The 26,283-nt window shown below is 44.7% G+C and overlaps 1 protein-coding gene across 1 annotated transcript in view; it reads right to left on the reverse strand.

The window, feature by feature from the left end:
- LOC145404975 (ceramide-1-phosphate transfer protein-like) overlaps positions 1–26,283 on the reverse strand; it is a 63,028-nt gene that overhangs the window by 29,714 nt on the left and 7,031 nt on the right. The window contains exons 2-3 of the mRNA XM_080276479.1: positions 25,074–25,131; positions 21,854–21,998 (exon numbers count right to left, since the gene is read on the reverse strand). Coding sequence (XP_080132605.1) covers positions 21,854–21,998; positions 25,074–25,131 — 203 coding nt within the window. The remainder of the gene's footprint in view (positions 1–21,853; positions 21,999–25,073; positions 25,132–26,283) is intronic.

Genomic DNA, 26,283 nt, shown 5'->3' on the forward strand with positions numbered 1-26,283 from the left:
CATATCACCAATCAAAACCACTGTCTCATTCCTTCCAGACTTTTCCGTGCACACTTCCACATTTGTCCAGAAGTCTTCTCTCACTCTGCTTGCACGATCTTGCGTTGTCGCATACACGCACACAATCGCCCACATTTGTATTCCAACTTTCAATCTTACCCACACAATCCTTGACACAACTGATTCGTACTCTCTTATGTTCTTCTTCCATCTTTTACTCACAACTATATATATATATATATATATATATATATATATTTCCATGCATCATCCAATCCCATGTTGCCTCAAAGAGGAGCGTAGGAACCCAGGGCTAGGCAAGTTGGTTCTGACATTTAAGATGAGAAAGACCAGCCTCACTCATCCCTAAGTGGCATTACGTGAGCAATAAACCCCAACCACCCATTGGATATAAACCTACACAGGCTGAATGCGATTGGAGCATCTTTAATTACCCACTAAACCACCAGGCGCCATAATTTCGCTATATGGTTACCACCCAGCGCAGTAAATGGTTACCTAGTATACAGGAAACCATTTGGCTTGTCACTCACTATAGTCACCCATAGGCTGAAGGAAGATATATAGGTATATACATACACACACACACACACACACACACACACACACACACACACACACACACACACACACACATATATAATTTATGTGTGTGTGTGTGTGTGTACAGTACAGTATGTATATATGCATCCCAATGAGGAACGGGGTAGTCGAGGTTCTCGGGGGGAGACCAAAGATAAGCCGTGCTGCTCTGTTCAGCACAGACTGAACTTTTGTTAGTATATTATTTGGAAGACCAACCCATAGTGAATTACAACAGTCAACACGAGACAAGATCACTGCATGGAACAGTGTTAAGAGGCACCGTCTATTCAGGAATATTCTCAGAGTACAGATGTCTGATATGCAAGTTACACCCTCTGACAACCTGATTAATATGTTCTTTGCAGTTTAACTTTGAACTAATATAAACACCCAGATTTCGAACAGAACTGAGTGGATGAAGCTGCGACACGCCAATGTTCAAAGCCAGGGCATTATCAGTGTCATCATCCCTTCTATTTCCTCTGATGATGATGAGTTTTACCATCATTCAGGTTAAGTTTCCTCTTGGCCATCCAGATCTTAATATCAGACATTAGAGATTCAAGCTTTGTCTTAGTATCGTTAATATCTAACATATTAACGTAGAGCTGGGTGTCGTCAGCATAAAAATGATAGGATATATCGTGAGCATCAAGAAAAGACGATAAACTATTTGTGTAGATAGTACATAGAATTGGACCCAAAACTGATCTTTAAGGGACTCCTAATAGAAGGGGAGCAGAATCAGAGCTAGCATAATCAACAACCACTCTCTGAGATCTGTCCGACAGATACGACTTAAGGTGCAAAAGAGCACTATCATGAACGTTATAAAAATGCAGATCGTCCAACAATAGTTTATGATCTATTGTATCAAAAGCTGCAGACAGATCCAACTGTACTAGGTGAGAGGACATCCCACTACAAGTGTTTACCACCAAGTCACTATGAATCCTTGTTAGTGCAGTTTCAGTTGAATGATATTTTCTGTATGCTGACTGAACAACAGTGGTTAGAGTTGATCGGTATGGCTTGCTCAATAATCTTGGGTAAGAAAGACAGGCTAGAGACGGGATGATAATTTGCCTGCTCTCGACATCGAGGCCAGGGCTGGGATGTTCAAAAGATCGTTGCGAGACGCCGCTATGATCATCGTAACGCGCTCATAGCGGCCATCTTTGATCGTGAGCTACGACAACCGCTAAGGTGTATTTTCTAACGCTCGGGACAACGCTCGTAGCTCACGATGATGCGATTGCAAAATCCGTTCCGTTCCGTTCCTATTTTTCATAATGCAAACCAGCTGACTGTCACTGGGCCAATCAGAAGAGAGATTTCATAAACCTTGAAAGATTGTGAGCCAATCATAATGCAGTTTCAAAATGTAAACAAATACACGCCATTACATCACTCAAACAACTACGATATTCATCCCAAGACATATGAGACATGGCAAGTGACGAGCCCCTCACCAAACGAATTCGTTGAGCAAATTTTACAGATGAGGAGATGATGGCGCTAATACAGGGTTTGCTCGACAGACAGTGATGATGAACAATCACATCACCTTGGATATAACTATAGTGCGGGTGAAAGATCCACATCATATTAACAAAACATAGTGATAATTTTGAAAATACTGATATCCAAACTGAGACACTTTTACTTGAATAAACAATATATCATTGGCTTCAGACTGTATCATTACAACTCCTGTAATGCTGAGTAGAATTTGGCTCGACTTCTCGTTCCAAATCAACTCAACACTGAGCGGGGTCCTCTTTCGAGACCGGAGCTAGTGCAATGAAGAGAGGCAGGACATAAAAACTTTCGGGAACACCATACACGTATATTATTTCAGTTAGACACAAGACATTTCAGTAGACATTACATCACAATATAGAGCAATACAAAACCTTATCTAAAATATTGTGTCTCTCGCAGGATACTAGCTTCCTAGATATTAATGACAATACAACAAATCTTAGTACTAGGAGTACAGTAAATACCCGTGCGCGCGGAGCGCGTGAGGGGAGAGAGGGGGGGGGGTTTGTGATTTACCAGGAAGGGGAGGGGGAGGTAGGGAGACACGGAGAGTGACTTAGAACAGCGAGGGAGAAGTTATGATAATATTTAATGAGGCCCGATATTAACAAGGGAGTTTAGGTGTTTTCTATTGGCAAGAATTCTTTGATAATTAACTATGGTTCTTATTTGGACTTTAAGAGCGGGGGTGAGGAGTGGGGAGGGTTTTCAGGGATAGCGTGTGGAACAGGGGAGTACAATTATCACTCGCGGTCCTCGTAGTTTTGGTAACACTAGATTTCCGTCAGCACAACTTATATACTACACATCTCCCGGGTAGGTTATGTAGACTCGCACTTCCCAACGCGTAACAAAGTCGGAACCCTCGTAAATTCTATTCCACTGTATTACTCAGAGTTTAACCAATAGCACTCCAATAATGTATTATCCTTTCTTTGGGCTCTAGGGAGAAGTCCTTAGTAAACTCGGGATGACACTCGCACGTATCTTCACTTGGGGTCTCTACCCATATTCTCGCCCGTTAATGTAGCATTATGTCCTGGGTTACCCCAATGGAAATTACATGAAATCACTGCACTAGTCTTATTCTAAGAGAAAAGGAGTCACACTTAACCTACTTCACAATTGCAGGATCCTCGTATCTCTCGTGGAGAGAAACACGGTTACCTCAGTGATGATCCGGTCGGACTGAGGGCGTCGCCAGGGTAGGGCGAGCCGGGAGGGCACGGGGCGACTCACTAGGGCGTCCTCTCACGTCCGGGGGCTTCCGGACTGGGCTCCGGACTGGGGCCGAAGAGGGCTAGGAACCTCTGGGTCAGGTCCCGGCGTCGCGGGGGCGTGGTGAGGTCTCGCCCGGGTGTCCTGGGGCGGGCCGGAAGAGGCGACGGACTGCGGTCTCCTATGGGCAGGGGCGCCGGCAGGGAAGGACTGCGGCAGCGGCTGTCACGGGGGCCCGACAGGTGGGTCTTCTCAAGGGCCTCGCGCAGGGAACAGAGGCCGGGGGAGACAGGGAGGTCTTTCCTCCTCACTATACCCTGGGAGCGACCATCGATCGTCTCCACCGGGGTGCTGAGGGAGCGACCGTGGATCGTCTCTACCTGAGCTTTCAGGGAGCGACCATTGATCGTCTCTTCCTGATTTTTGTGTGAGCGACCATAGATCGTCTCTATCTTTTTTTCATGGGAGCGACCATTGATGGTCTCTACCGGTGTGCTGAGGGAGCGACCGTTGATCGTCTCTACCCGAGCTTTCAGGGAGCGACCATTGATCGTCTCTACCTGATTTTGTTGTGAGCGACCATAGATCGTCTCTGTCTTTTTTTATGGGAGCGACCATTGATCGTCTCTACCAGTGTGCTGAGGGAGCGACCGTTGATCGTCTCTACCTTAGCTTTCAGAGAGCGACCATTGATCGTCTCTACCTGATTTTGTTGTGAGCGACCATAGATCGTCTCTGTCTTTTTTTATGGGAGCGACCATTGATCGTCTCTACCAGTGTGCTGAGGGAGCGACCGTTGATCGTCTCTACCTTAGCTTTCAGGGAGCGACCATTGATCGTCTCTACCTGATTTTGTTGTGAGCGACCATAGATCGTCTCTGTCTTTTTTTTTATGGGAGTGACCATTGATCGTCTCTACCTGGTTGTGGAGGGAGCGACCGTTGATCGTCTCTACCTTGCCACTATTAGAGCGACCATAGATCGTCTCTACCTTAGGGGTGCTGTCTGGAGTACAGTTTCTGACTCCACCCCTAGCTAACTCGGTGATTCCGCCACACGAAGATAGTGTCTTTTGCCTACGGTGGCGGCGGCGCGGTGGTTGCGTCTCACAAGGGCGCATGGCCCGGGCTGACGTACGCCGCTGTTGCCCGGAGTGGTGGTGGCTGGCGGCGGCTACCCCAGGGAGTCCGAGTGGGGGTGTCGGCATTTTTGAGGGCAGACTCCACTGCTCCTGGTCCGCCTTGATGTCGGGGAGACTGCGGTATTCTCCGGAATATTCCGGAGAATCGATGCGGTCAAAACCACGCATTTCACCACCGTGTTCTTGAAAAAAGTCACGTCCCTGTGGCTGGAGGTGGAACGCTAGAGTGTTGGAGGTGGTGGAGATGGGCTGGAGGTGGCAGAGTGTGTGCTGCCAGGCGGTAGTATAAGAATTCTCCTCTTGTGTTTGGTCATAGGTGAGGAAGAGGGCGGAGGGGGTGGTGGTGTGCTTGAGGATACTTAACAGGTGGTGGGGTCCGCGGAGCCGGTGGTTCTTGGCAAAGGAAGGGGCCCATACAGCTCGCTTAATCCTCATGTTGTTTGGTGTGGTTGGAGGTGGAATGCCGGACAGAGTGGGTGAAGGCTGGGTTTTGTGTCGCGGTAATGCGGCGTTAAGTCTCTGGGGAGTACAGGTAGGAGGGATTTGGGCCTGATGTAGCTTGACGGTGTGTGTCTATCGGGTGGGTGGGCATAAGAGTCGGCCGGAGGGGGTGGTGGTGGTGGTTCTGAGGGTTGGTGAGGGTGGGGAAGCAGACGTGCGGGGTGGGCGGGGTCGGTTAGCGCGGGCCGTCGCGCGCGTTGGGGACGCGGAAGAAGGTGAGAGCGTCAGAGTGGGCGTGCGTGGGTGTGGAGGGGAGAGGGCGGTGGTAGTGGGTTGTCCTGCGGGGGTGGCGGGGTGGGCGGGGCACGTGGGCTTGGGTGGAAAGGGTGAGGCGGCGGAGGGAAGGGGTGAGGGTGAGCGAGGCGTGGCGGGTGAGATGTCAGGTGTGGTGCAGGGGGTGGTGGAGGCTGAGGTGGTAGGGGAGGTGGAGGGGGATGACGAGGAGGAACCATCGCACTCGTATGTGGAAGTGACAGGCGGTGCGGGAGCAGGGGGGGGTTGGGGTTGTGAGGTCGGTAGTGGTGGTGAGGTGATGGCGGTGGGTGGCGCGGGGTGGGAGGTGGAAGGCAGTAGAAGGGGGGGAAGGTGGTTTTAGGAAGTAGGTTAGGGGAAGATGTGGAGAGGGTCCTAGAAGGCCTGTGAAGAGGGAGGCCGGTTTTGTGTTGCGGGAGTATAGTGGTGTGTGGGGTGGGAAGGTTAGAACTAGGGGCAGGAATAGGGGAAGGTAGAACAGAAGAGATAGTGAGAGGGGGGGAAAAGGAAAGATAACGTTCTCCCCTGTCATAGACTGGGGGAGAGGTGAGGTGGCCCCCGCCATTACGGTGGGATGCGGGGGCAGGGGGGCGCTTTTTGTTTTTCCCTTTTTGTTTTTTCTTCCCCTGGGGCTTAGGGGAATTTGCGTAAGGTGGGGAGGTTTGTAAGCGCCCTCGTGTCATTTGGCTGCACTGGGCAGCTTCTAGCTGCTCACGGATGTCGTGGATCGGACATCCGTGGTAGCACGGAGAAAATTCCCACGGGTTGATGGTGATGAGGTCAACGGGAATTGATTTATTTCGCCGATGCGTTGAGGGGTGGCATGGACGGCTAAAAGGCGCCTCATTAAACTGATATCTTTATCCATGTCTCCTGTTGGATCATGGATAGTGAAGTGTTGTCTTACAACACTTGGGAGTACTCTGAGCAGAGTATTAAATGTGTGTTGATCCCGGGTTTCTTCATCTGCCTCCGGGTAGGCAGCAGTAACCAGGCGTCTTGCCTGTAACAGGGTATTATCTAAATCCCCGTCATAAGTAAAGCTATCCAATTTGGATAGAGCCACCACTTTCCCTAATGATGGGGTGATGGCTTGGACTGCGAACTTGGTAAAGTTCTGCCAGGTGAGTTCTGGGACAATTTTTGGCGCAATGTTAGCTGCGGCTTTACCCAGTAGTGGAAGTGTGACTGCAATTTTTGTTGGTCATTATCGAAGCCAATATCCAATAAGGGTTTAACTATTGCAAGATATGTATGTATGTCATACTGGTCAGGGCCAAACTTGGATAACTGGACGTGCGGTTTAGTTGCCATTTTTCCAAATATTTCCTATTTACCTCTCTTCTACGCTCGGATCTAGAACCACCGCTGGCCACCAGTGTAATGCTGAGTAGAATTTGGCTCGACTTCTCGTTCCAAATCAACTCAACACTGAGCGGGGTCCTCTTTCGAGACCGGAGCTAGTGCAATGAAGAGAGGCAGGACATAAAAACTTTCGGCAACACCATACACGTATATTATTTCAGTTAGACACAAGACATTTCAGTAGACATTACATCACAATATAGAGCAATACAAAACCTTATCTAAAATATTGTGTATCTCGCAGGATACTAGCTTCCTAGATTTTAATGACAATACAACAAATCTTAGTACTAGGAGTACAGTAAAAACCCGTGCGCGCGGAGCGCTGCATGGAGGGGAGAGAGGGGGGTTTGTGATTTACCAGGAAGGGGAGGGGGAGGTAGGGAGACACGGAGAGTGACTTAGAACAGCGAGGGAGAAGTTATGATAATATTTAATGAGGCCCGATATTAACAAGGGAGTTTAGGTGTTTTCTATTGGCAAGAATTCTTTGATAATTAACTCTGGTTCTTATTTGGACTTTAAGAGCGGGGGTGAGGAGTGGGGAGGGTTTTCAGGGATAGCGTGCGGAACAGGGGAGTACAATTATCACTCGCGGTCCTCGTAGTTTTGGTAACACTAGATTTCCGTCAGCACAACTTATATACTACACATCTCCTGGGTAGGTTATGTAGACTCGCACTTCCCAACGCGTAACAAAGTCGGAACCCTCGTAAATTCTATTCCACTGTATTACTCAGAGTTTAACCAATAGCACTCCAATAATGTATTATCCTTTCTTTGGGCTCTAGGGAGAAGTCCTTAGTAAACTCGGGATGACACTCGCACGTATCTTCACTTGGGGTCTCTACCCATATTCTCGCCCGTTAATGTAGCATTATGTCCTGGGTTACCCCAATGGAAATTACATGAAATCACTGCACTAGTCTTATTCTAAGAGAAAAGGAATCACACTTAACCTACTTCACAATTGCAGGATCCTCGTATCTCTCGTGGAGAGAAACACGGTTACCTCAGTGATGATCCAGTCGGACTGAGGGCGTCGCCAGGGTAGGGCGAGCAGGGAGGGCACGGGGCGACTCACTAGGGCGTCCTCTCACGTCAGGGGGCTTCCGGACTGGGCTCCGGACTGGGGCCGAAGAGGGCTAGGAGCCTCTGGGTCAGGTCCCGGCGTCGCGGGGGCGTGGTGAGGTCTCGCCCGGGTGTCCTGGGGCGGGCTGGAAGAGGCAACGGACTGCGGTCTCCTATGGGCAGGGGCGCCGGCAGGGAAGGACTGCGGCAGCGGCTGTCACGGGGGCCCGACAGGTGGGTCTTCTCAAGGGCCTCGCGCAGGGAACAGAGGCCGGGGGAGACAGGGAGGTCTTTCCTCCTCACTGTACCCTGGGAGCGACCATCGATCGTCTCCACCGGGGTGCTGAGGGAGCGACCGTGGATCGTCTCTACCTGAGCTTTCAGGGAGCGACCATTGATCGTCTCTTCCTGATTTTTGTGTGAGCGACCATAGATCGTCTCTATCTTTTTTTCATGGGAGCAACCATTGATCGTCTCTACCGGTGTGCTGAGGGAGCGACCGTTGATCGTCTCTACCCGAGCTTTCAGGGAGCGACCATTGATCGTCTCTACCCGAGCTTTCAGGGAGCGACCATTGATCGTCTCTACCCGAGCTTTCAGGGAGCGACCATTGATCGTCTCTACCTGATTTTGTTGTGAGCGACCATAGATCGTCTCTGTCTTTTTTTATGGGAGCGACCATTGATCGTCTCTACCAGTGTGCTGAGGGAGCGACCGTTGATCGTCTCTACCTTAGCTTTCAGGGAGCGACCATTGATCGTCTCTACCTGATTTTGTTGTGAGCGACCATAGATCGTCTCTATCTTTTTTTTTATGGGAGCGACCATTGATCGTCTCTACCTGGTTGTGGAGGGAGCGACCGTTGATCGTCTCTACCTTGCCACTATTAGAGCGACCATAGATCTTCTCTACCTTAGGGGTGCTGTCTGGAGTACAGTTTCTGACTCCACCCCTAGCTAACTCGGTGATTCCGCCACACGAAGGTAGTGTCTTTTGCCTATGGTGCCGGCGGCGCGGTGGTTGCGTCTCACAAGGGCGCATGGCCCGGGCTGACGTACGCTGCTGTTGCCCGGAGTGGTGGTGGCTGGCGGCGGCTACCCCGGGTAGTCCGAGTGGGGGTCCGAGTGGGGGTGTCGGCATTTTTGAGGGCAGACTCCACTGCTCCTGGTCCGCCTTGATGTCGGGGAGACTGCGGTATTCTCCGGAATATTCCGGAGAATCGATGCAGTTAAAACCACGCATTTCAACTCCCACAGACTTAAACCATGTTTTAATGAACAGTGAATCGGTCTGTTTTTTTTTTACATGTGTAAGCAGTAGAAACGAAAAATTCCCCATCTTTGCTTACTTCTTGGCATCTTAACTTCCCTAAAAGATATCCCGAACAACACATGTGCCACTCTTAATTATTCTGCTCACACATCCCTGTGTTAAGCCGAATGTGTCTAACAACACACTCTGAAATGAGCCACTTGCATAAAATCTGAATGTCATTAAGACCTGCAAATGACATGGCACAGCACGGGATCTTGTCGCTGGTCCAACTAGTGGTTCAACTCTTGCACACCAGTGAAGGAGTTCTTGTCTGGGAAATTTATAATATCTCAACAAATGTTCGTCACTGCAAGCAAATGGATCCATTCTGTCCCTGTAGTTCCTCTCAAGTCTCATCGCTCTTCGTACTGCCAATTCTACCTGTAAAACTACTTGTAATTCCATGTTCGTTCGCAGAAAAGGGTAAATAAACGAACTTAGCATCACTTGATATGGTTTGTTTATTAGGGAAACATCCACTATGCGACACTACAATCAGCTTAAGGGTGCTTGTCAGAAATCGTAGAGCTACGAGCAAATATGGCGGATGTAGGATCATAAAATTTATTTGAACATACACCTTAGTGGTTTACGAGCGCACTATGATTATCATACCTGCTACGATGATCTTAGCGGCCGTTACGAGCTTTCAAACATCCCACCCCAGGTTTCTTAACCCTAGAATGCTTACATTATTATCCTCACAGTACTGCTTTCACCGGGAGAATTTTACCCAATTTTGGAAAATTAATAAAAAATACTTAGACAAAATTTTTATAAAATTTGACAATGCAGATATCAAAAGTAACTCATATACTTCCTTCTTACATAGTAATAACCATCAGGGTAAGAAAATAAATTTTACCTGAATTTATTTAGGAGGTACTAAATTTTTTTTTTTTTTTTTTTTTTAATAACATGAACATTAAAATAAAAAACACTAACTATGGGCTCAATTGCCACTGGGCTTGGTGGCCCCCTCCTTGGGATGTTGAAGCTTAAGACTAGGTAGGTGGCTCCCCTCACATATCACCCTGGCCTGAAATGGGGGAAACGAAAAAAGGGGCAATGTCGGGTAAAAAACACTTTAAACCCAAATATCATGGTGATAAATGCGAGATGACACCACACCACTACCTACTGTATGTAGGTAGGGGGTAGGGTGGATTGAAGGTACAGGGAAGGACAGCTCCAAAGCTCTTATCATAACAAAATAGCAAATAAATAAATCGCCTAACAGGGAAATTTACCCGACATAAGCATTCTAGGGTTTATGGGAGCCCCCACAAACTGGGAAAAGATGCCACCTCTTGCCAGATAATGTAATGTGCAAAAGTGGGGTCAACTTGAATTACCCTCTGTTATACAATTTTTGTATTACTTTACTGAAAATAGGCTATTTATTGATTTATCTACATATTACTGGGGAAAAAATGGCTTCTTTATCAAAATATAATAGAAACGGAAGTTGCGTCCATCTCAGTTTAGGGACAGCCTACACGCGAGTATTATGTTGCCTGAGTATTAATCACTGTCATGATTTTAAGAAGTGAATGCACATTTGTAAGGAAAAATGGTAAATGGGTATAACGAAATTGTATCTTACATAGCAAATGAAGGCGTAGTTTGTGTGCCCGCCGTCAGGGGCCCGGGGCGGCACTGATGATGTGTATACACCACAACTGATGCTCGTGCCTTTTGAAATCAGCCGATAAATCCGGAAAATATAGTGCCGTGGTCGACTGTCCAGCTAAAATATATATGGAAAAATACATTGTAGCAGAACTGAGACGTTTTCTCAAAACAAGAGGAATACCACGCCTTATAAATTCGGGTCGCTAATCTCGGCCACGTAAGATTTTGGCCGTACAGTTCATACTACTATTTAGTTTATAATGGATAGAATCATGTCAGGATTTGCCAAATGAAAGATTACGATCTTTGGAAACCGTACAATAAATTTTTCCAGCGACTGAGATTCATAACACTTGAGAAAAATTTGCTGAATGAAAAACACACAGTAAGCTTCAATGGCTTTTAGTAAACTCTGTGGAGAACTTTTCAGAGAAAATCTCGTATAAAACATCCGTAAAATATCTAAGATAAAAATAATACTGGTAGAGAGGAAAAGTTTGAATGTAATGGAGATGAGGTGTCTGAGGAGTATGTGTGGAGTGACGCGTATGGATCGGGTGCGAAATGATGAAGTGCGAAGGAGAACTGGAGTTGTTCAGGAGATGGCTGGTAGAGTTGAGCAGAGGGTGTTGCGATGGTTTGGGCATATGGAGAGAATGGATAATGAGCGATTGGTGAAAAAGATAACTAGATCTGATGTGAGAGGTGTAAGGCTGAGAGGAAGACCACGAATAGGATGGATGGACAATGTGAAGAGAGCGCTGGATGCGAGAGGGATGTCTGTTGAGCAAGGAAGAGTGGCTGTGCGTGACAGAAATAAATGGAGAGAAATTGTGAATAAATAAGTGATGACGCAGCCTTGAGGGGATATTCTCCCGCATTTGGTCTGATCAGCCAGTCAGGTCAGGTGCGGGTAAGGGGATGGGTATGTTATGATGTGGCAGGGGTAAACCAGTTCTGCTGTCGGGCCTTGCTGTGGATGTCATTGATTGCATTGCGCAGTTGACCCTTGTGCGGTGTGGTGCGGTGAGGATCTGTCCGTTCTCCCCTTTGGGGCTAAGATGTGAATGAATGTGTTTGAATGGATGAGTAAATGGAGAGTGTGTCGTCCTGTCTCGGCTACCTCCCTTTCCTTGGGGGAAGCAGCCTAGGTATATAGATAGATAGATAGATAATGATTTATGCATGAGTAACAATCCCGATATGAATTTTTTTAAAGGAAGGTACACCAACGCTGAGCGGGTAGTGACCCCACGCTATTTAGTGATCCAGCGAACACTGGCAACTTTCAGGAGTTTGTGGGGGCTCCTATTAGGAGCCTAAGCAAAGCACGTTTCTCAGACTGCACAAAATTACTTTCTAAGAAGCATCTATTTATTATGTTGCAGATAAATTCTGCAGCGTGCTCATACACATAAGGCAGTTGTGACATGTTACACAGATCGAGTGAGCAAAATGTTTTAAGTTCTCTGACGTAGCATTTGACTTTGTAAACATCCAGCGGATGAAATGTTGAAAGCAAATGATCCCCAGTGCACCGTGGTTGGAAGTCAGCTGAGTACACTTCACTAGGAGAACTGTTGTCTAAATCACTTCTTATGCGAGATATCTTAGTTGTAAAAAATGAAGCAAAATCAGAAGCCAATTGGGTATCAGATACAGAAGTTAGTTTGACAATTACATTCCTCTGACCAACCAAATTGTTCACAACTGCAGACAGTTCTTTTTGATCATCACCACATCAACCAACTTTATTTTGATAATACCTAGCCTTTTGGGCTTTTACAATGTGAACGACTGCTCGCTAAAACATAACACAAACGAGTTACTTCGGTCCACTGCAAGCGCCACTCATGTTCTGCCTTTTTACGTTGTCTACGCAAAGAATTAATGGATGGACCATACCGCGGAGAATTATCACATACAGTGATTGTTTTTACTACCCCAGGACAATAATGTTAAAAACTGACCTAAGCTCATTGTTATAAATATCAACCAATTCATCAGAAGAAAGATCTGGAGAATCAATGAAGTGTAAACGCTGATCATTTTCAAGACACATCAACTGGCGGTCAACATTCCTGTAATTTCTGAAGCAGATGACCATTTTATATGAAGGGGATTTCGGGACATCAAAACTAAGAGTGAGCAGAGCATGATCAAAGATGATGGGGTCAACTGACTCAACCTCCACATCAGACACGCGCCTGCAACCAACAGGGGACAAGATCAAGTCAAGGACATGTCCCGAGACATTAGTTGGATTACTCACATGATTTTAAAAATTGTTCTGGGTGATCAACTCAAGGAATTCTGAAGAAAATGGTTTTAACTCTGGAATGTCAAGTCAATAATTTAAATCACCACAAACAAGAAGTCCTCCAGATTTAAGAGAAAACACTTCAAGAAACTGCCCAAACTCCTCCATAAAACCTCGATCTGTGCCCAGATGACCTTGGGATAGACAATTGCAATTCTAATGGTATTCTGATGGAAATTTATTAATCTATCTATCTATCTATTACCAGACGCCTGAATCCCATACGAGGTGACCACAAACAAATCGCCTCACGTCACCCTGTCCCCCGCCATTTCACTGCCCTGCTCCCAATTCACACACCCCCTCTCTCACATACCTCTCCACTCCATCCCTCCATCTCATCCTCGGCCTTCCCTTCCCTCTCTTCCCTTCCACCTCACTCACATACTCTCTTCGTCAGTCTTTCACTCTCCATCCTCTCCACATGGCCAAACCACCTCAATGTGTTTCTCCTAACGCTTCCTATCACATCCACATCCACAGCACAACGCTCCTTCACATCCACATTTGTCAGTCTGTCTCTCCATGTGACTCCACAGGCTCCTCTCATGTAACTCATTTCCAATGCTCTCACTCTTGACTTGTGTCCATCCAACAACGTCCAAGCTACACTTCCATACGTTAGAGCTGGTATCACAATACTGTCATGTAATAACTTTGTCACTTCCATGCTGACTCCCCTGTTTCTTATCACTGCTTTCAAGGAACCAGCAACCTTTCTTCCTTGTTGTACCCTTTCAAGCACTTCACCCTCCAAACTTCCATCCTTACTCATCACACTACCCAAGTACTTAAACGTACTCACGTTTTCGATTTCCTCATCATCCAACCTCACTGTACATTCACTGACTTCACCTCTCTCGAAGACCATAACTTTACTCTTTCCTACATTCACCTTTAGATTCCGTTTCTTACACACTCTCCCAAACTCATCCACCAAGCCTTGCAGCTCCCCTTCGTATTCACTTAACAACACAGTATCATCTGCAAACAACAATGCAGGGAGTTTTCAAACACTGTCCTCTCTCATTACGGCCACTTCAACATCCACTGCCCTACCTTGTATCTCTTTTATAACTCCATCCATATACAGATTGAACAACCATGGAGACATGACACATCCCTGTTTCAACCCAACCTTCAAACAGAAAAACGCACTCAGTTTACTATCCACATGCACTGCAGCCTTAGCACCCTCATACATACTCTTCACAGCATTCAGCAACTTCTCATCTACTCCATATATTCTTAATACTTTCCACAATCCTTGTCTATCCACCCTGTTATATGCTTTCTCCAAATCCATGAAGGCCACATACAACTTCTTTCCCTTCTCTAGAAACTTTTCCACTAAAGATCTAAAAATGAATAGCTTATCTACACACCCTCTTCCCTTCCTAAAACCTCCATGTTCTTCTCCAACTAATTCCTCTGTTATTTCCCTAGCTCTGTCAATAAGTGTCCTACCGTATACTTTTCCTGTTACACTAAGAAAACAAATACCCCTATGATTCCCATACACTTCTTTTTCCCCTTTCCCTTTGTACAAGGAAATAATTATACCTGATTTCCAATCCTCCGGGACTCTACCTTCCTTCCAGGCCAATATGCATATCTTCCACATCCATTCTACTACTATCTCTCCCCCATGCATCAGCATTTCACCACACACTCCATCAATTCCTGGTACTTTCCCCATTTTGACTTTCTTCCTTGCTTCCACAACTTCCGTCCTACTGATTTCTTCCTCTCTTCTCACCTCTCTCTTGCTCCCAGCTATTCCCCAGCCACTTAAACTCACATTATTTTCATTCTCTATGTTCAACAATTCCTTAGAGTGTTCTCTCCATCTGCTCACTCTTTTCCCCTTCTCCACTAGTAATCTACCATTTTTATCTTTCACTCCCCTTCTAACTTCATTGCCATCCTGTCTGACCCTCTTTACCTCTTTCCAGAACATTTTCTTTCATTCCCTCCACTTGACACTCAAATTCCTTCCAAATTCCTCATCCACTCTTTTCTTACTCTCTCTCACTAATCTTTTCACCTCTCTTCCTTAACTCTCTTTCGTCTCTCAGCTTCTTCCACGCCCCTATTTCTCATCCATTCATTATATGCTTTTTTCTTTTGTGCAACAGCCTGTCACACCTCTTCATTCCACCATGCCGTTCCCTGCACTCCCTGTTGTCTTCTCTTCACCCCACACGACCTCACATGCTGCACATATTTCTTCTGTGAAAATCTTGCACACATCTTCCACATCCCCCACCTACTCCAATTCATATTTACCCAGTCGTTCCTCCACTTCTCTCTTATATTCTGCCTTTTTCTCATCCTCTTGTAGCCTTTCCACTCTTCTTACAAGTACTCCTTCCTCTCGTCCTTCCCTTCTTCTATTTCCCCATTTTACTTGGACCTTGATTAGAAAGTCCACTCCCCCAGCCTTTATATGCTCTTGCATCCATTACACATCTTCGCATCCTTTCATCCACACACACACAATCAATCATTGCCTTCCGTTCATTCACTTCACCACCCACCCTTCTCATCACTAGCCATGTATACCTATGGATCATTTTGTGCCTGAAGGGTATTGGCTATCATCAACCCTCTCCCGGCACAAATGTCCACTAAAGCAATGCCATTCTCATCTTTCTCAGCAGGCACACCCCATTCACCAACTACTCTATCCACCTTCACGTTCCCTACTTTACCTTTCATATCACCAGTGAAAAACACTCTCATTCCTTTCAAACTTTTCCAAGCACACTTCCACATATGTCCGGAACTCTTCTCTCACTCTGCTTGCACGATCTTGCATTGGCGCATACACGCACACAATTGCCCACATTTGTAGTCCAACTTTCAATCTTACCCACACAATCCTTGAGCCAACTGATCCATGCTCTTTTATATTCACCTTCCATCTGTTACTCACAACAATACACACTCCTTCTTTTGCCCTCTCATTCTCACCTACTCCTGCACATATACCCCATCCATACTCCCATTCTCTCACACACTCTCTTCTCCATTTAGTTTCAGTTAATCCACATACATCCACTTTAGCACCCTCAAGCACCTGAACAATTTCTCTCTCTTTCACCTCATCATTTACACCCCTTACATTCCATGTCGCCATCCGTATCATGTCCTTTGTTCGGTCCTTAGTCATCATCTTTTGGTCAGTCCTGGTTCGAGGCTTCTTGTTTGTATTTTTTGTTAGTTGTCTTCCGGGGAGGGGCACTAACCCTCCGCCAATCCACTTTCTGTCACGTAGGGAACACGTGTCGGTTGGTTATAAGGTTACCACCCAGCGTTGTAGATGATTTCCTGGTTTACAGGAAATCATTTGGCTTGCCACTCGATGTAGAGCTACCCTAAAAACAGGGTACCACTACACTAAGTGGATGGAGTATGGGCGCCCCCACCTACCACCAAAATTTATTAATACTTCCATAAATTCAAATGAAGACGGCGTCAAGCCTGAGTCAGTGAGAGAAACGTTTGCAAATGCTGCCAAACAGATAAGTGCTATGCCTCCTCCCGGATAGTCAGCATCAGGCCTGGGAATAATAGAATGTGTTTTCGGCAAAGCATTACGAATAATATCGAAATCAGACTCATACAACCAGGTTTCAGTCAAGCACAACATGTCAAGCTCGTGCTGATTTTGAGTTTCATTAATACAGTCTATCTTATTACAGATGGAACGAATATTTAAAAGACCTAACCTTAACTGGTTCAAAAGGGACGTAGTCAGTTTTTTGAATGGTCATAATTGGTTTTCAATCAATCTGTTCCTATGAGAAATCATAACTGGACAGTCTGTACTTGATGCAAAATGGGCAACCGACTGTGAATTTGAATTAGCATCTTGATGTCTTAAGGAAAAGCAGTTGATGAATTTGGGAGAATTTCTGTTACTACAATCCTTAGATTTATGGGCTCCAGCACAAAAGACACATTAGGTTCATTATTTTTTTCTAGAACACCTCTCAGATGTATGGTCAAACCCCTGACAGTGATAACACTGTGTAACCCAGAATCTGTCAAAAGTGCGGCATCATGTAAGATCCACATAGATATAATTGCCCTGTTCTACAATGAAGGATCTCATCTCTGGTGACATCGTCAAGACCGCAGTTTTGGTGTTATTCCTTGTTCTTGTGAAGAGAAGGTTGAGGGTACAACCTCGATCAACGAGAATCTTAATTTTATTGTTTTTTCTCAGAACGTATGGGATGATGTCAGAGTCGCCCAAGAAAGAGGAAAAGCCTGTCACAGTCATTTTTTGGCAACATTTTCTTTGGCTCTGATATTTAAAAATTGCCATCAGAGCCAAAATGATCACTCGCATCCAAGTTGCCTCACCTTTGGCCTCAGCTGATGGAAACTTCATTACTAGCCCACCAGCCTTGGTTTTAAGGCAGGTATCGACAGGGGCCGAGTTAATTACACTTTTGATGTCTTCTGGTCCCATTTGATTTGTCAGGGCATCAGCACCGCTCTTTGGTTTCACAATCAGTACATGCTATGAATGGCTTTTTTCTGGCCATGAGCACTGATCTTAATCGCGCCCCCAGGCAGATCCTTCCCTCCCCCCACGAGAGACCCGCGAACAGCATCCGCAAATGACTTGGCCTGATCTTGCGTGACAGCCATGGGTGATGAAACGTTGGTCTCTAGTGCCTCCAATCTGTTTGAAACGTCTGTAATTGCCTGAAAGATTGGGCCAATAACTTTATTTTCAAACTCTTTCTTGGTTACACAGCTTCCTTCACCAGCCAAAACCTCATCCGATGGTGCAATACACTGGCTACACAGCCAGCGAAAGCCCAGCTGGTGGCTCTTCTTCATAAATGGAGAGTCGCTTGTATTCATATTTTCACAAGCTATATGAACCCACTCACCGTAGTAGGTGCACTTCAGTGTTTGTGCACTTTTTGCTACAGACCTACTGCAGCGAGGGCACTGGTATTGTTTGCTCATGGTAGAGGAGAACAAGAACAAAAACAAAAACAAAACGACAACAAGAACAGCAAAAAGTATATGTCATACTACCTTCCGCCCCCATTTGTGTCACCCTAATTTAGAAGAAAAAAAAAAATGGAATGGAAAAAACAGGGTGTCTGCGAGGTCACCACGAGCAGATGAGGTACGACTTGACTACCCTTCTAGGAAAGGTAACCCAAAGCGAGGTGCCGCAAAAGTGCTGAGATGGTATTGACAACTTTTCCCAAATTGAGCTTTATGGCAGCAGCAAATATGTCACTTAGGCAAAACCTCATTGGTTACGATACTGCCATTGCGCATTTTTGTCTGTAGGAGAAATTATTAGCATTTAGGTAACTATCTATCTATCTGTCTATCTATTGCCAGACGCCTCAATCCCGTTTGGGGTGGCCACAAACAAATCGCCTCCAAGTCGCCCTGTCCCTCGCCATTTCACTGCCCTGCTCCCATCTCACACCCCCCTCTCTCATATACCTCTCCACCCCATCCCTCCATCTCATCCTCGGTCTCCCCCTCCCTCTTCCCCCCTCCACCTCACTCACATACACTCTCTTCGTCAGTCTTTCACCCTCCATCCTCTCCACATGGCCAAACCACCTCAATGTGTTCCTCATAACGCTTCCTATCACATCCACATCAACACCACAACGTTCCTTTATATCCTCATTCGTCAGCCTGTCTCTCCACGTGACTCCACAGGCTCCTCTTAAATAACTCATTTCCACTGCTCTCACTCTTGACTTGTGTCCTTCCAACAATGTCCAAGCTTCACTTACGTACGTTAGAGTTGGTATCACAATACTGTCATGTAGTAACTTTTTCACTTCCATGCTCACTTCCCTGTTTCTTATCACTGCTTTCAAAGAACCAGCAACCTTTCTTCCCTGATGTACCCTTTCAAGCACTTCACCCTCCAAACCTCCATCCTTACTCATCACACTACCCAAGTACTTAAACGTACTCACATTTTCCAATTCCTCACCATCCAACCTCGCTGTACATTCACTGACTTCACCTCTCTCAAAGACCATCACTTTACTCTTCCCTACATTCACCTTTAGATTCCGTTTCTTACACACTCTCTCAAACTCATCCACCAAGCCTTGCAGCTCCCCTTCGTCTTCACTCTTTATTTTCTCTGACTATATTACAGCCTCTCTTCCTTGTAGCAGTGACTAAAATAATGTTGATATAATTTCTCCCTTCCTTTTATTGACACAGAGGGCACATAAAATGAACAGAGTTTAGTAGACCGACTTTGATGTCGAAAATTAAATAGTCTGGTGAAGAGTGGCAGTTTTTCCTTGGTTAGTGACATCGGGAATTGCTCCATACTAACTAAACGATACCAATCGCGTCGAAATACATGTCCTGTCTCTTTTTAAATATATTTATGGTACCGCTCTCAATCACATTCCCAGGGAGTGTATTCCATTCACTTACAAAAGAGTAAGTGAAGAAGTTTTTGGTTGTATCAAGATTAGCCCTCCCTGCTTGCAACTAAATATCATTTCCTCGAGGAAGTCGGCAATTACTGTGAATAGCTTGCTTGAATCGATATTACTAAAGCCTTTCAGGATCTTAAAACATTCAATCAGCTGTCCCCTAAGTCTCCGTTTTCTATGAGAGAATAAGTTTAATTCCCAGAGCCTCTCGAAATTCGGTTTCTTCTTCAGGGACAGGATTAACTTGGTAGCCCTACGCTGGACCGCTTCCAGTATTTCTATATCTTTTAACTTGGTGAGGCGACCAAAATTGCACTGCAAAATCTAAGTGTGACCTGACTATGCTTTTGTACAGGGGGATTACAGTATCCCTGCATTTATATGTAAAATGTCTTTTGATGAAGCCTAGGGCCCTGTTGGCTTTATTGGCGGCAGAGATCATTGGTTATCCTTAACTAGTGTGGACTTGTTAATGATTTGTCCCTTCATTTAGTAATCATACCTTTTTTCTTCCCACATTGCAATACCTGACATTTACTGACATTGAAAGGCATTTGCCATTTTTCTGACCAGCTGACAATATTGTTAAGGTCATTTTGAAGGCTAATTCTTTGTTCTTCAGTTAATAAAGTTTTGCAGATTTTTGTATCGTCCGCAAATTTAGAAATGAAGTTGTTTAGGCCAACATCGATATCGTTAATAAACATAATAAATGGACTGGTTCCAACACCGATCTCAAAACAACACCACTGTCTGACTCCACTTCAGAGAGAGAGAGAGAGAGAGAGAGAGAGAGAGACAGACAGACAGACAGAGGGAGGAGGATTATAACTCACAATGATGATACAACACAATAACTGTATATTTATAATGATAGTTCTTGTACTTTTGTCACTCCCATCCACTGCTGGGAAATGATCTGAGGTGCTGGTTGTCTGATAGTTCATAATGATGATGACCGCAGCATTAGTAAAAGTGACATATTGCGGTACAGTATACATGTACAGCATATGCGGTACTGGGGCTGAAGAGTTATGGGGTAATGAAAGACATAACTTAAACTGGATGGTCTTGGCCAGTCGTTTGTACCTTTCCTCTCTCTCTCTCTCTCTCTCTCTCTCTCTCTCTCTCTCTCTCGTCAACACCACAAACAAATGACAACCGTGTGCATGTCCGTCATAATGGGAAGGGCCTGGCCGCAGGCGAAAATCATCTAAACTGCGCATGCGCCAGAGAGTCTCTTTGCTGATTGGGCCGTGTTTTCTCTTAGCTGGCGCATGTTTCGCCTGCGGCCAGGCCCTTCCCTTCAAAGCTCTCCCCTCTTCAGGGGGAGGCAGCCTGAGGGCTGAATACACAATATCATATTACAAAACAAACAAAAATGTTCATATTTTCACTAGTAACGAAATTTCTAAATGATGCCCATTTCTTATGCCTTTACCCCTGCTTCAAGGCCTGCCCACTTAGTCTGCTGCAAAGGCAAGTCGTTATTGTAGGTGTGAATATATTAGTATATAGGGTAGAACCTTATATTCTGCAGATTAGACACTAAAACCAGAATAACAGTGACAAGCCCCAGCTCCTGTAGAATAGGCTAAGAGAAATTCAAGTCCAAACCTGTCGTTTGCAACACGATTATCAAATTCGTTCATAAATCATCGAATACTAAAAGGGTAAATTTCCAGAACAACACCCAGCTCACTTTGAAGTTTTACTTTATCTTTTTTTTAGTGTTTCGTAATGATTAGTTCAAAGCTGACATTCATTTCTGTAAATGATAAAAATATTACTCTTATACTAACCTAACCTATGTAACCTATTGCAAGAAACATCCAAATACACAAGAAAATATCACAGAATGACTTAAAAACATATCAGTATAGGCCACATTTCGCAGATTAGACACTAAAACCAGAATACAAAAACAAGCCCCAGCTTCTGTAGAATAAGCTAGGCTAAGAGAAACGTGCATAAGATATTTAGCCTAAGACAATTTGTGTCGCCAAGAAAAAATATATATTTACTCCTAAGCCAGTCTGACAGCTCAAGTCCAAACCTGTCATTTGCAACATGATTATCAAATTCGTTCATAAATCGTCGATTACTAAAGGAAATATATATCCAAGCTTCCAAAGCTGTGTGTGTAACAGACAGTACAATAATATTATAATAGCCTACCCATCTAAAGCTGTGACAAGCAAAAGGTGCAAAATTTTGTTAGTTTCTACTATTGTATTTGCTTAAAATTCTTTTGTTTACATCTGCCAGCTGAGAGAAAACATGGGCCAATCAGCGACGAGACTGGTGCATGCGCAGTTTAGATGATTTTCGCCTGCGGCCAGGCCCTTCCTCATAATGGCACATATATCTATTTGTCTACCTGGGTGTTTGTTTACCTGTTTGTTTGTTCGTTTGTTTACTTACCGAGAGCACGATGCAGCCTAAGCAGCGTCCTACAGCCACACATTGGGGTCAGCAGGTTGTTGTCCCTCTCGTAGGTAATCATGGACTGTATGGAGGTGTAGTGATGACCGCTGCTGCCCTCTAACAACTTCCACAACAGCCGCACCTGACCAGTACCACATACAGTATTAGAGTCGTATTAGATAGCACTTGCAGAGTCCCTAACACCTATTCCTTTGCGGCTTAATCTACACATTAGGCTCTGATGCAAACTTCGTCACTGGGGATTCCCAAACACTTCTTTCTTTGCGGCTTATTCTGCACATTATGCTTCATTACCCTCTTCTTTGTTCTGTCTATCTATCTATTGCCAGATACCTCAGTCCCGTTTGGGATGGCCACAAACAAATCGCCTCCAAGTCGCCCTGTTCCCCGCCAATTCACTGCCCTGCTCCCAACTCACACCCCCCTCTCTCATATACCTCTCAACCCCATCCCTCCATCTCATCCTTGGCCTCCCCCTCCCTCTTCCCCCCTCCATCTCACTCACATACACTCTCTTCGTCAGTCTTTCACCCTCCATCCTCTCCACATGGCCAAACCACCTCAGTGTGTTCCTCATAACGCTTCCTATCACATCCACATTCACACCACAATGCTCCTTTATATCCTCATTCGTCAGCCTTTCTCTCCATGTGACTCCACAGGCTCCTCTTAAATAATTTATTTCCACTGCTCTCACTCTTGACTTGTGTCCTTCCAACAACGTCCAAGCTTCACTTCCATACGTTAGAGTTGGTATCACAATACTATCATGTAGTAACTTTTTCACTTCCATGCTCACTTCCCTGTTTCTTATCACTGCTTTCAAAGAACCAGCAACCTTCCTTCCCTGCTGTACCCTTTCAAGCACTTCACCCTCCAAACCTCCATCCTTACTCATCACACTACCCAAGTACTTAAACGTACTCACATTTTCCAATTCCTCACCATCCAACCTCGCTGTACATTCACTGACTTCACCTCTCTCAAAGACCATCAGTTTACTCTTCCGTACATTCACCTTTAGATTCCGTTTCTTACACACTCTCCCAAACTCATCCACCAAGCCTTGCAGCTCCCCTTCGTCTTCACTCAACAACACAGTATCATCTGCAAACAATAGTACAGGGAGTTTCCAAAAACTATCCTCTCTCACCAGGGCCACTCCAACATCCACTACCCTACCTTGTACCTCTTTTATTACCCCATCCATGTACAGATTGAACAACCATGGAGACATGACACATCCCTGTTTCAACTCAACTTTCAAAAAGAAAAATTCACTTAGTTCACCATCCACACGCACTGCAGCCTTCGCACCGTCGTACATACTCTTCGCAGCATTCAGCAACTTCCTATCTACTCCATATATTCTTAACACTTTCCACAATCCTTGTCTATCCACCCTGTCATATGCTTTCTCCAAATCCATGAAAGCTGCATAAAACTTCTTTCCCCTCTCTAGAAACTTTTCCACTAAAGATCTAAGAATGAATATTTCTACACAGCCTCTTCCCTTCCTAAAGCCTCCCTGTTCTTCTCCAACTAATTTCTCTGTTCTTTCTCTAACTCTGTCAATAAGTATCCTACCATACATTTTTCCTATTATACTAAGAAGACAAATGCCCCTATGATTACCACACACTTCTTTTTCCCCTTTTCCTTTGTACAAGGGAATAATTATACCTGACTTCCAATCCTCCGGGACTCTACCTTCCTCCCAGGCCAATCTGCACATCTTTCACATCCATTCTACTACTATCTCTCCCCCATGCTTCAGCATTTCACCACACACTCCATCAGTTCCTGGGGCTTTCCCCAATTTAACTTTCTTCATTGCTTCCACAACTTCTATCCCACTGATTTTTTCCTGTCTTCTCACCTCCCTCGTTCTCCCAGCCATTCCCCAGCCACTTATACTCGCATTACTTCCATCCTCTATGTTCAACAATTCCTTAAAGTGTTCTCTCCATCTGCTCACTTTTTCTCCCTTCTCCACTAGTAATCTACCATTTTTATCTTTCACTTCACTGCTAACTTCACTTCCACCCTGTCTGACTCTTTTCACCTCTTTCCAGAACATTTTCTTACAGTCCCTCCACTCTACACTCATTCCTTCCAGATTCCTCATCCACTCTCTTCTTACTCTCTCTTACTATTCTTTTCACCTCTTTCTTTCTTTCTTCCGCTGTTACTGATGCAAACTGTGTCATTAGAGACTGCCAAACACTTCTTCCTTTGCGATTTATTCTGCAAATTACGCTTTATTATCTTCTTACGTGTTATTGATGCAAACTGTCGATATTAAAACTACATCAACAGCATACCAGGAAGTGTTAAGGTTTAATACGTATTGCCTCTTCCTTGACGATTTGTCTTGGACACTGCGCCTCATTATCCTATTAGAAGTATGCTATTGATGCAAAGTCGATATTAAAACGATATTAACAGCTCTGAGGAAAATGTTACGGGGTAAATGCGAAATAAATCGCTAAGGAACAAATGCTATGAAGACTTCCCTGCCACTCCAATTGACTCCAACTACGACCCATTCCGTAATGTATTCAGTGCGACTTTGAAGATTTCGTAGCATATTTTTCTCAGCGACTTATTTTGCTTGTTCCGCCTTGATATACTCTTACATGTGCTGACAAGGTGTGTTGATACTAAAGCGATATAAAGAGAACACATGAAAGAGAGATTTAACAGCAAAATAAAACACCACAAATAAGTGCTACGAAGCCTTCTATCACACCTAGAACATACTGATATTAAAACGATATAAATGAAGGTGATGTGCTGTTTCTTCCTGTGCATTCAGAGAAAACATGGAAACTGCATACCCATTCCTGTGATATGCATGTCGATTTGAAAGTAACAGTAGTAGTAGTGGCAGAGGTGATGGTGGTGGTGGTGGTGGTGGTGGTAGTAGTAGTAGTAGTAGTAGCAGTGTCAGTAGTAGTGGTGGTGTTAGTAGTAGGTAGTAGTAGTAGCAGTAGTAGTAGTGACAACAGTAGTAGTAGCAGAGCAGTAGTAGTAGTTGGAGGATGGGAGCCCATTCTACAACATGTAGTAAGATATGCTAGTGATATCTGCCCTACTTCCTCTATTTTGTATCCTTTGTATATTCTGGAAGTATGCAGAACTAAAATATCACTTATGTCCTAGGCCTGAAGGGGTTAATCCTGCTCACGCTTACCTTGACAGCGACATCGTTGGCTGCAAACTGGAAGAATGGACCCACATGTCGAAAGATTCTGAAATGTGCAATAATAATAATAATAATAATAATAATAAAACATGGACAGAGAAACTCCAGTACTTTATTCAGAGTAACAGATGATTTTCTTCCGATGACTGTGACGATGTTAATATTACACTATGTCCTTATGTTAATGTTTGTTAATGTCCCTTGACGCCAGTCGTAGGTGAAGTCAAAGTCTCGGACGAGTTTTCTGATAATATATTAAACTCCGCCTTATATCTTCACACAGCAGCCGTTGACACCACCCGTGTCCAACCCAGCCCGTCGCTTAATGCTACTGCTCGTCTGTCACTGGCTAGGGTGGTGGTGCAGCCACAAAAGTCATGGTTCAGCAAAGTTTGAATTCAAGCCAGATATAGCAAGCACTCACAGACATAGCAAGTGATAGCAAGTGCCCAGAGGCGCCCTACCTGGATCCTACTTGCAACTGCTTACATACTATATTTACACACTCCATATTTTTACAAATAGTTACAAACAATTTTCCCCCTCATCAAAAAGTGTGTCTCCTTTCACATTGGTGGAGGCATTGTCATAATGTGGCAAGAATGCAAGTGGACAGAGTATACAGTCAACCGGGACTACAGTCTGATAGACCAGAGCAGTGATATTGAGGAGAAGATAACACAGGTGAATGAAGCTGTGCAAAGCTACAAAAATGATGTGGAAACCACTTATGCTGAAATGATGAAAGAAAAGAAAGACTTGGAAACAAGGGTGGAAGAAAAAAGCATTAAAAAGGAAGTGAAAAGAATAATCCAAAACAATCCTAAGTTAGTCAGAGATTCAGCAGATATTAACAAATCTATAGTAATCACTGGTATAGAAAAGGATGAAGTAAAAAACAAGATTTCAAGAGACAAAAAGGAGATGGCAAATGTAATGGGCATATTGAAAGAAGTATCAGAGGAAATCTGTAGTAAAGACATAGAGGAACACAAAAGGTTAGGGAAATACGAGAAAAGCAAGTCAAGACCCCTAAAGGTAACCTTCCAGAGTGTAAACACCGTGGAGGAGATACTAAAAAATGCAAAAGAATCTTATGGAAAAAGAGTTAAAAAATGAATGGATAAAAAGATGCCTAACACAAGAGGAACTGGAATTACTGAAAGAGAAGAGGGAGGAAGCAAAAACAAAAAATGAG

Source organism: Coenobita brevimanus, chromosome 65, assembly GCF_032717465.1.
Source record: "Coenobita brevimanus isolate Jiangsu-jjx chromosome 65, ASM3271746v2, whole genome shotgun sequence".
In the NCBI taxonomy this organism is placed as follows: domain Eukaryota; kingdom Metazoa; phylum Arthropoda; class Malacostraca; order Decapoda; family Coenobitidae; genus Coenobita; species Coenobita brevimanus.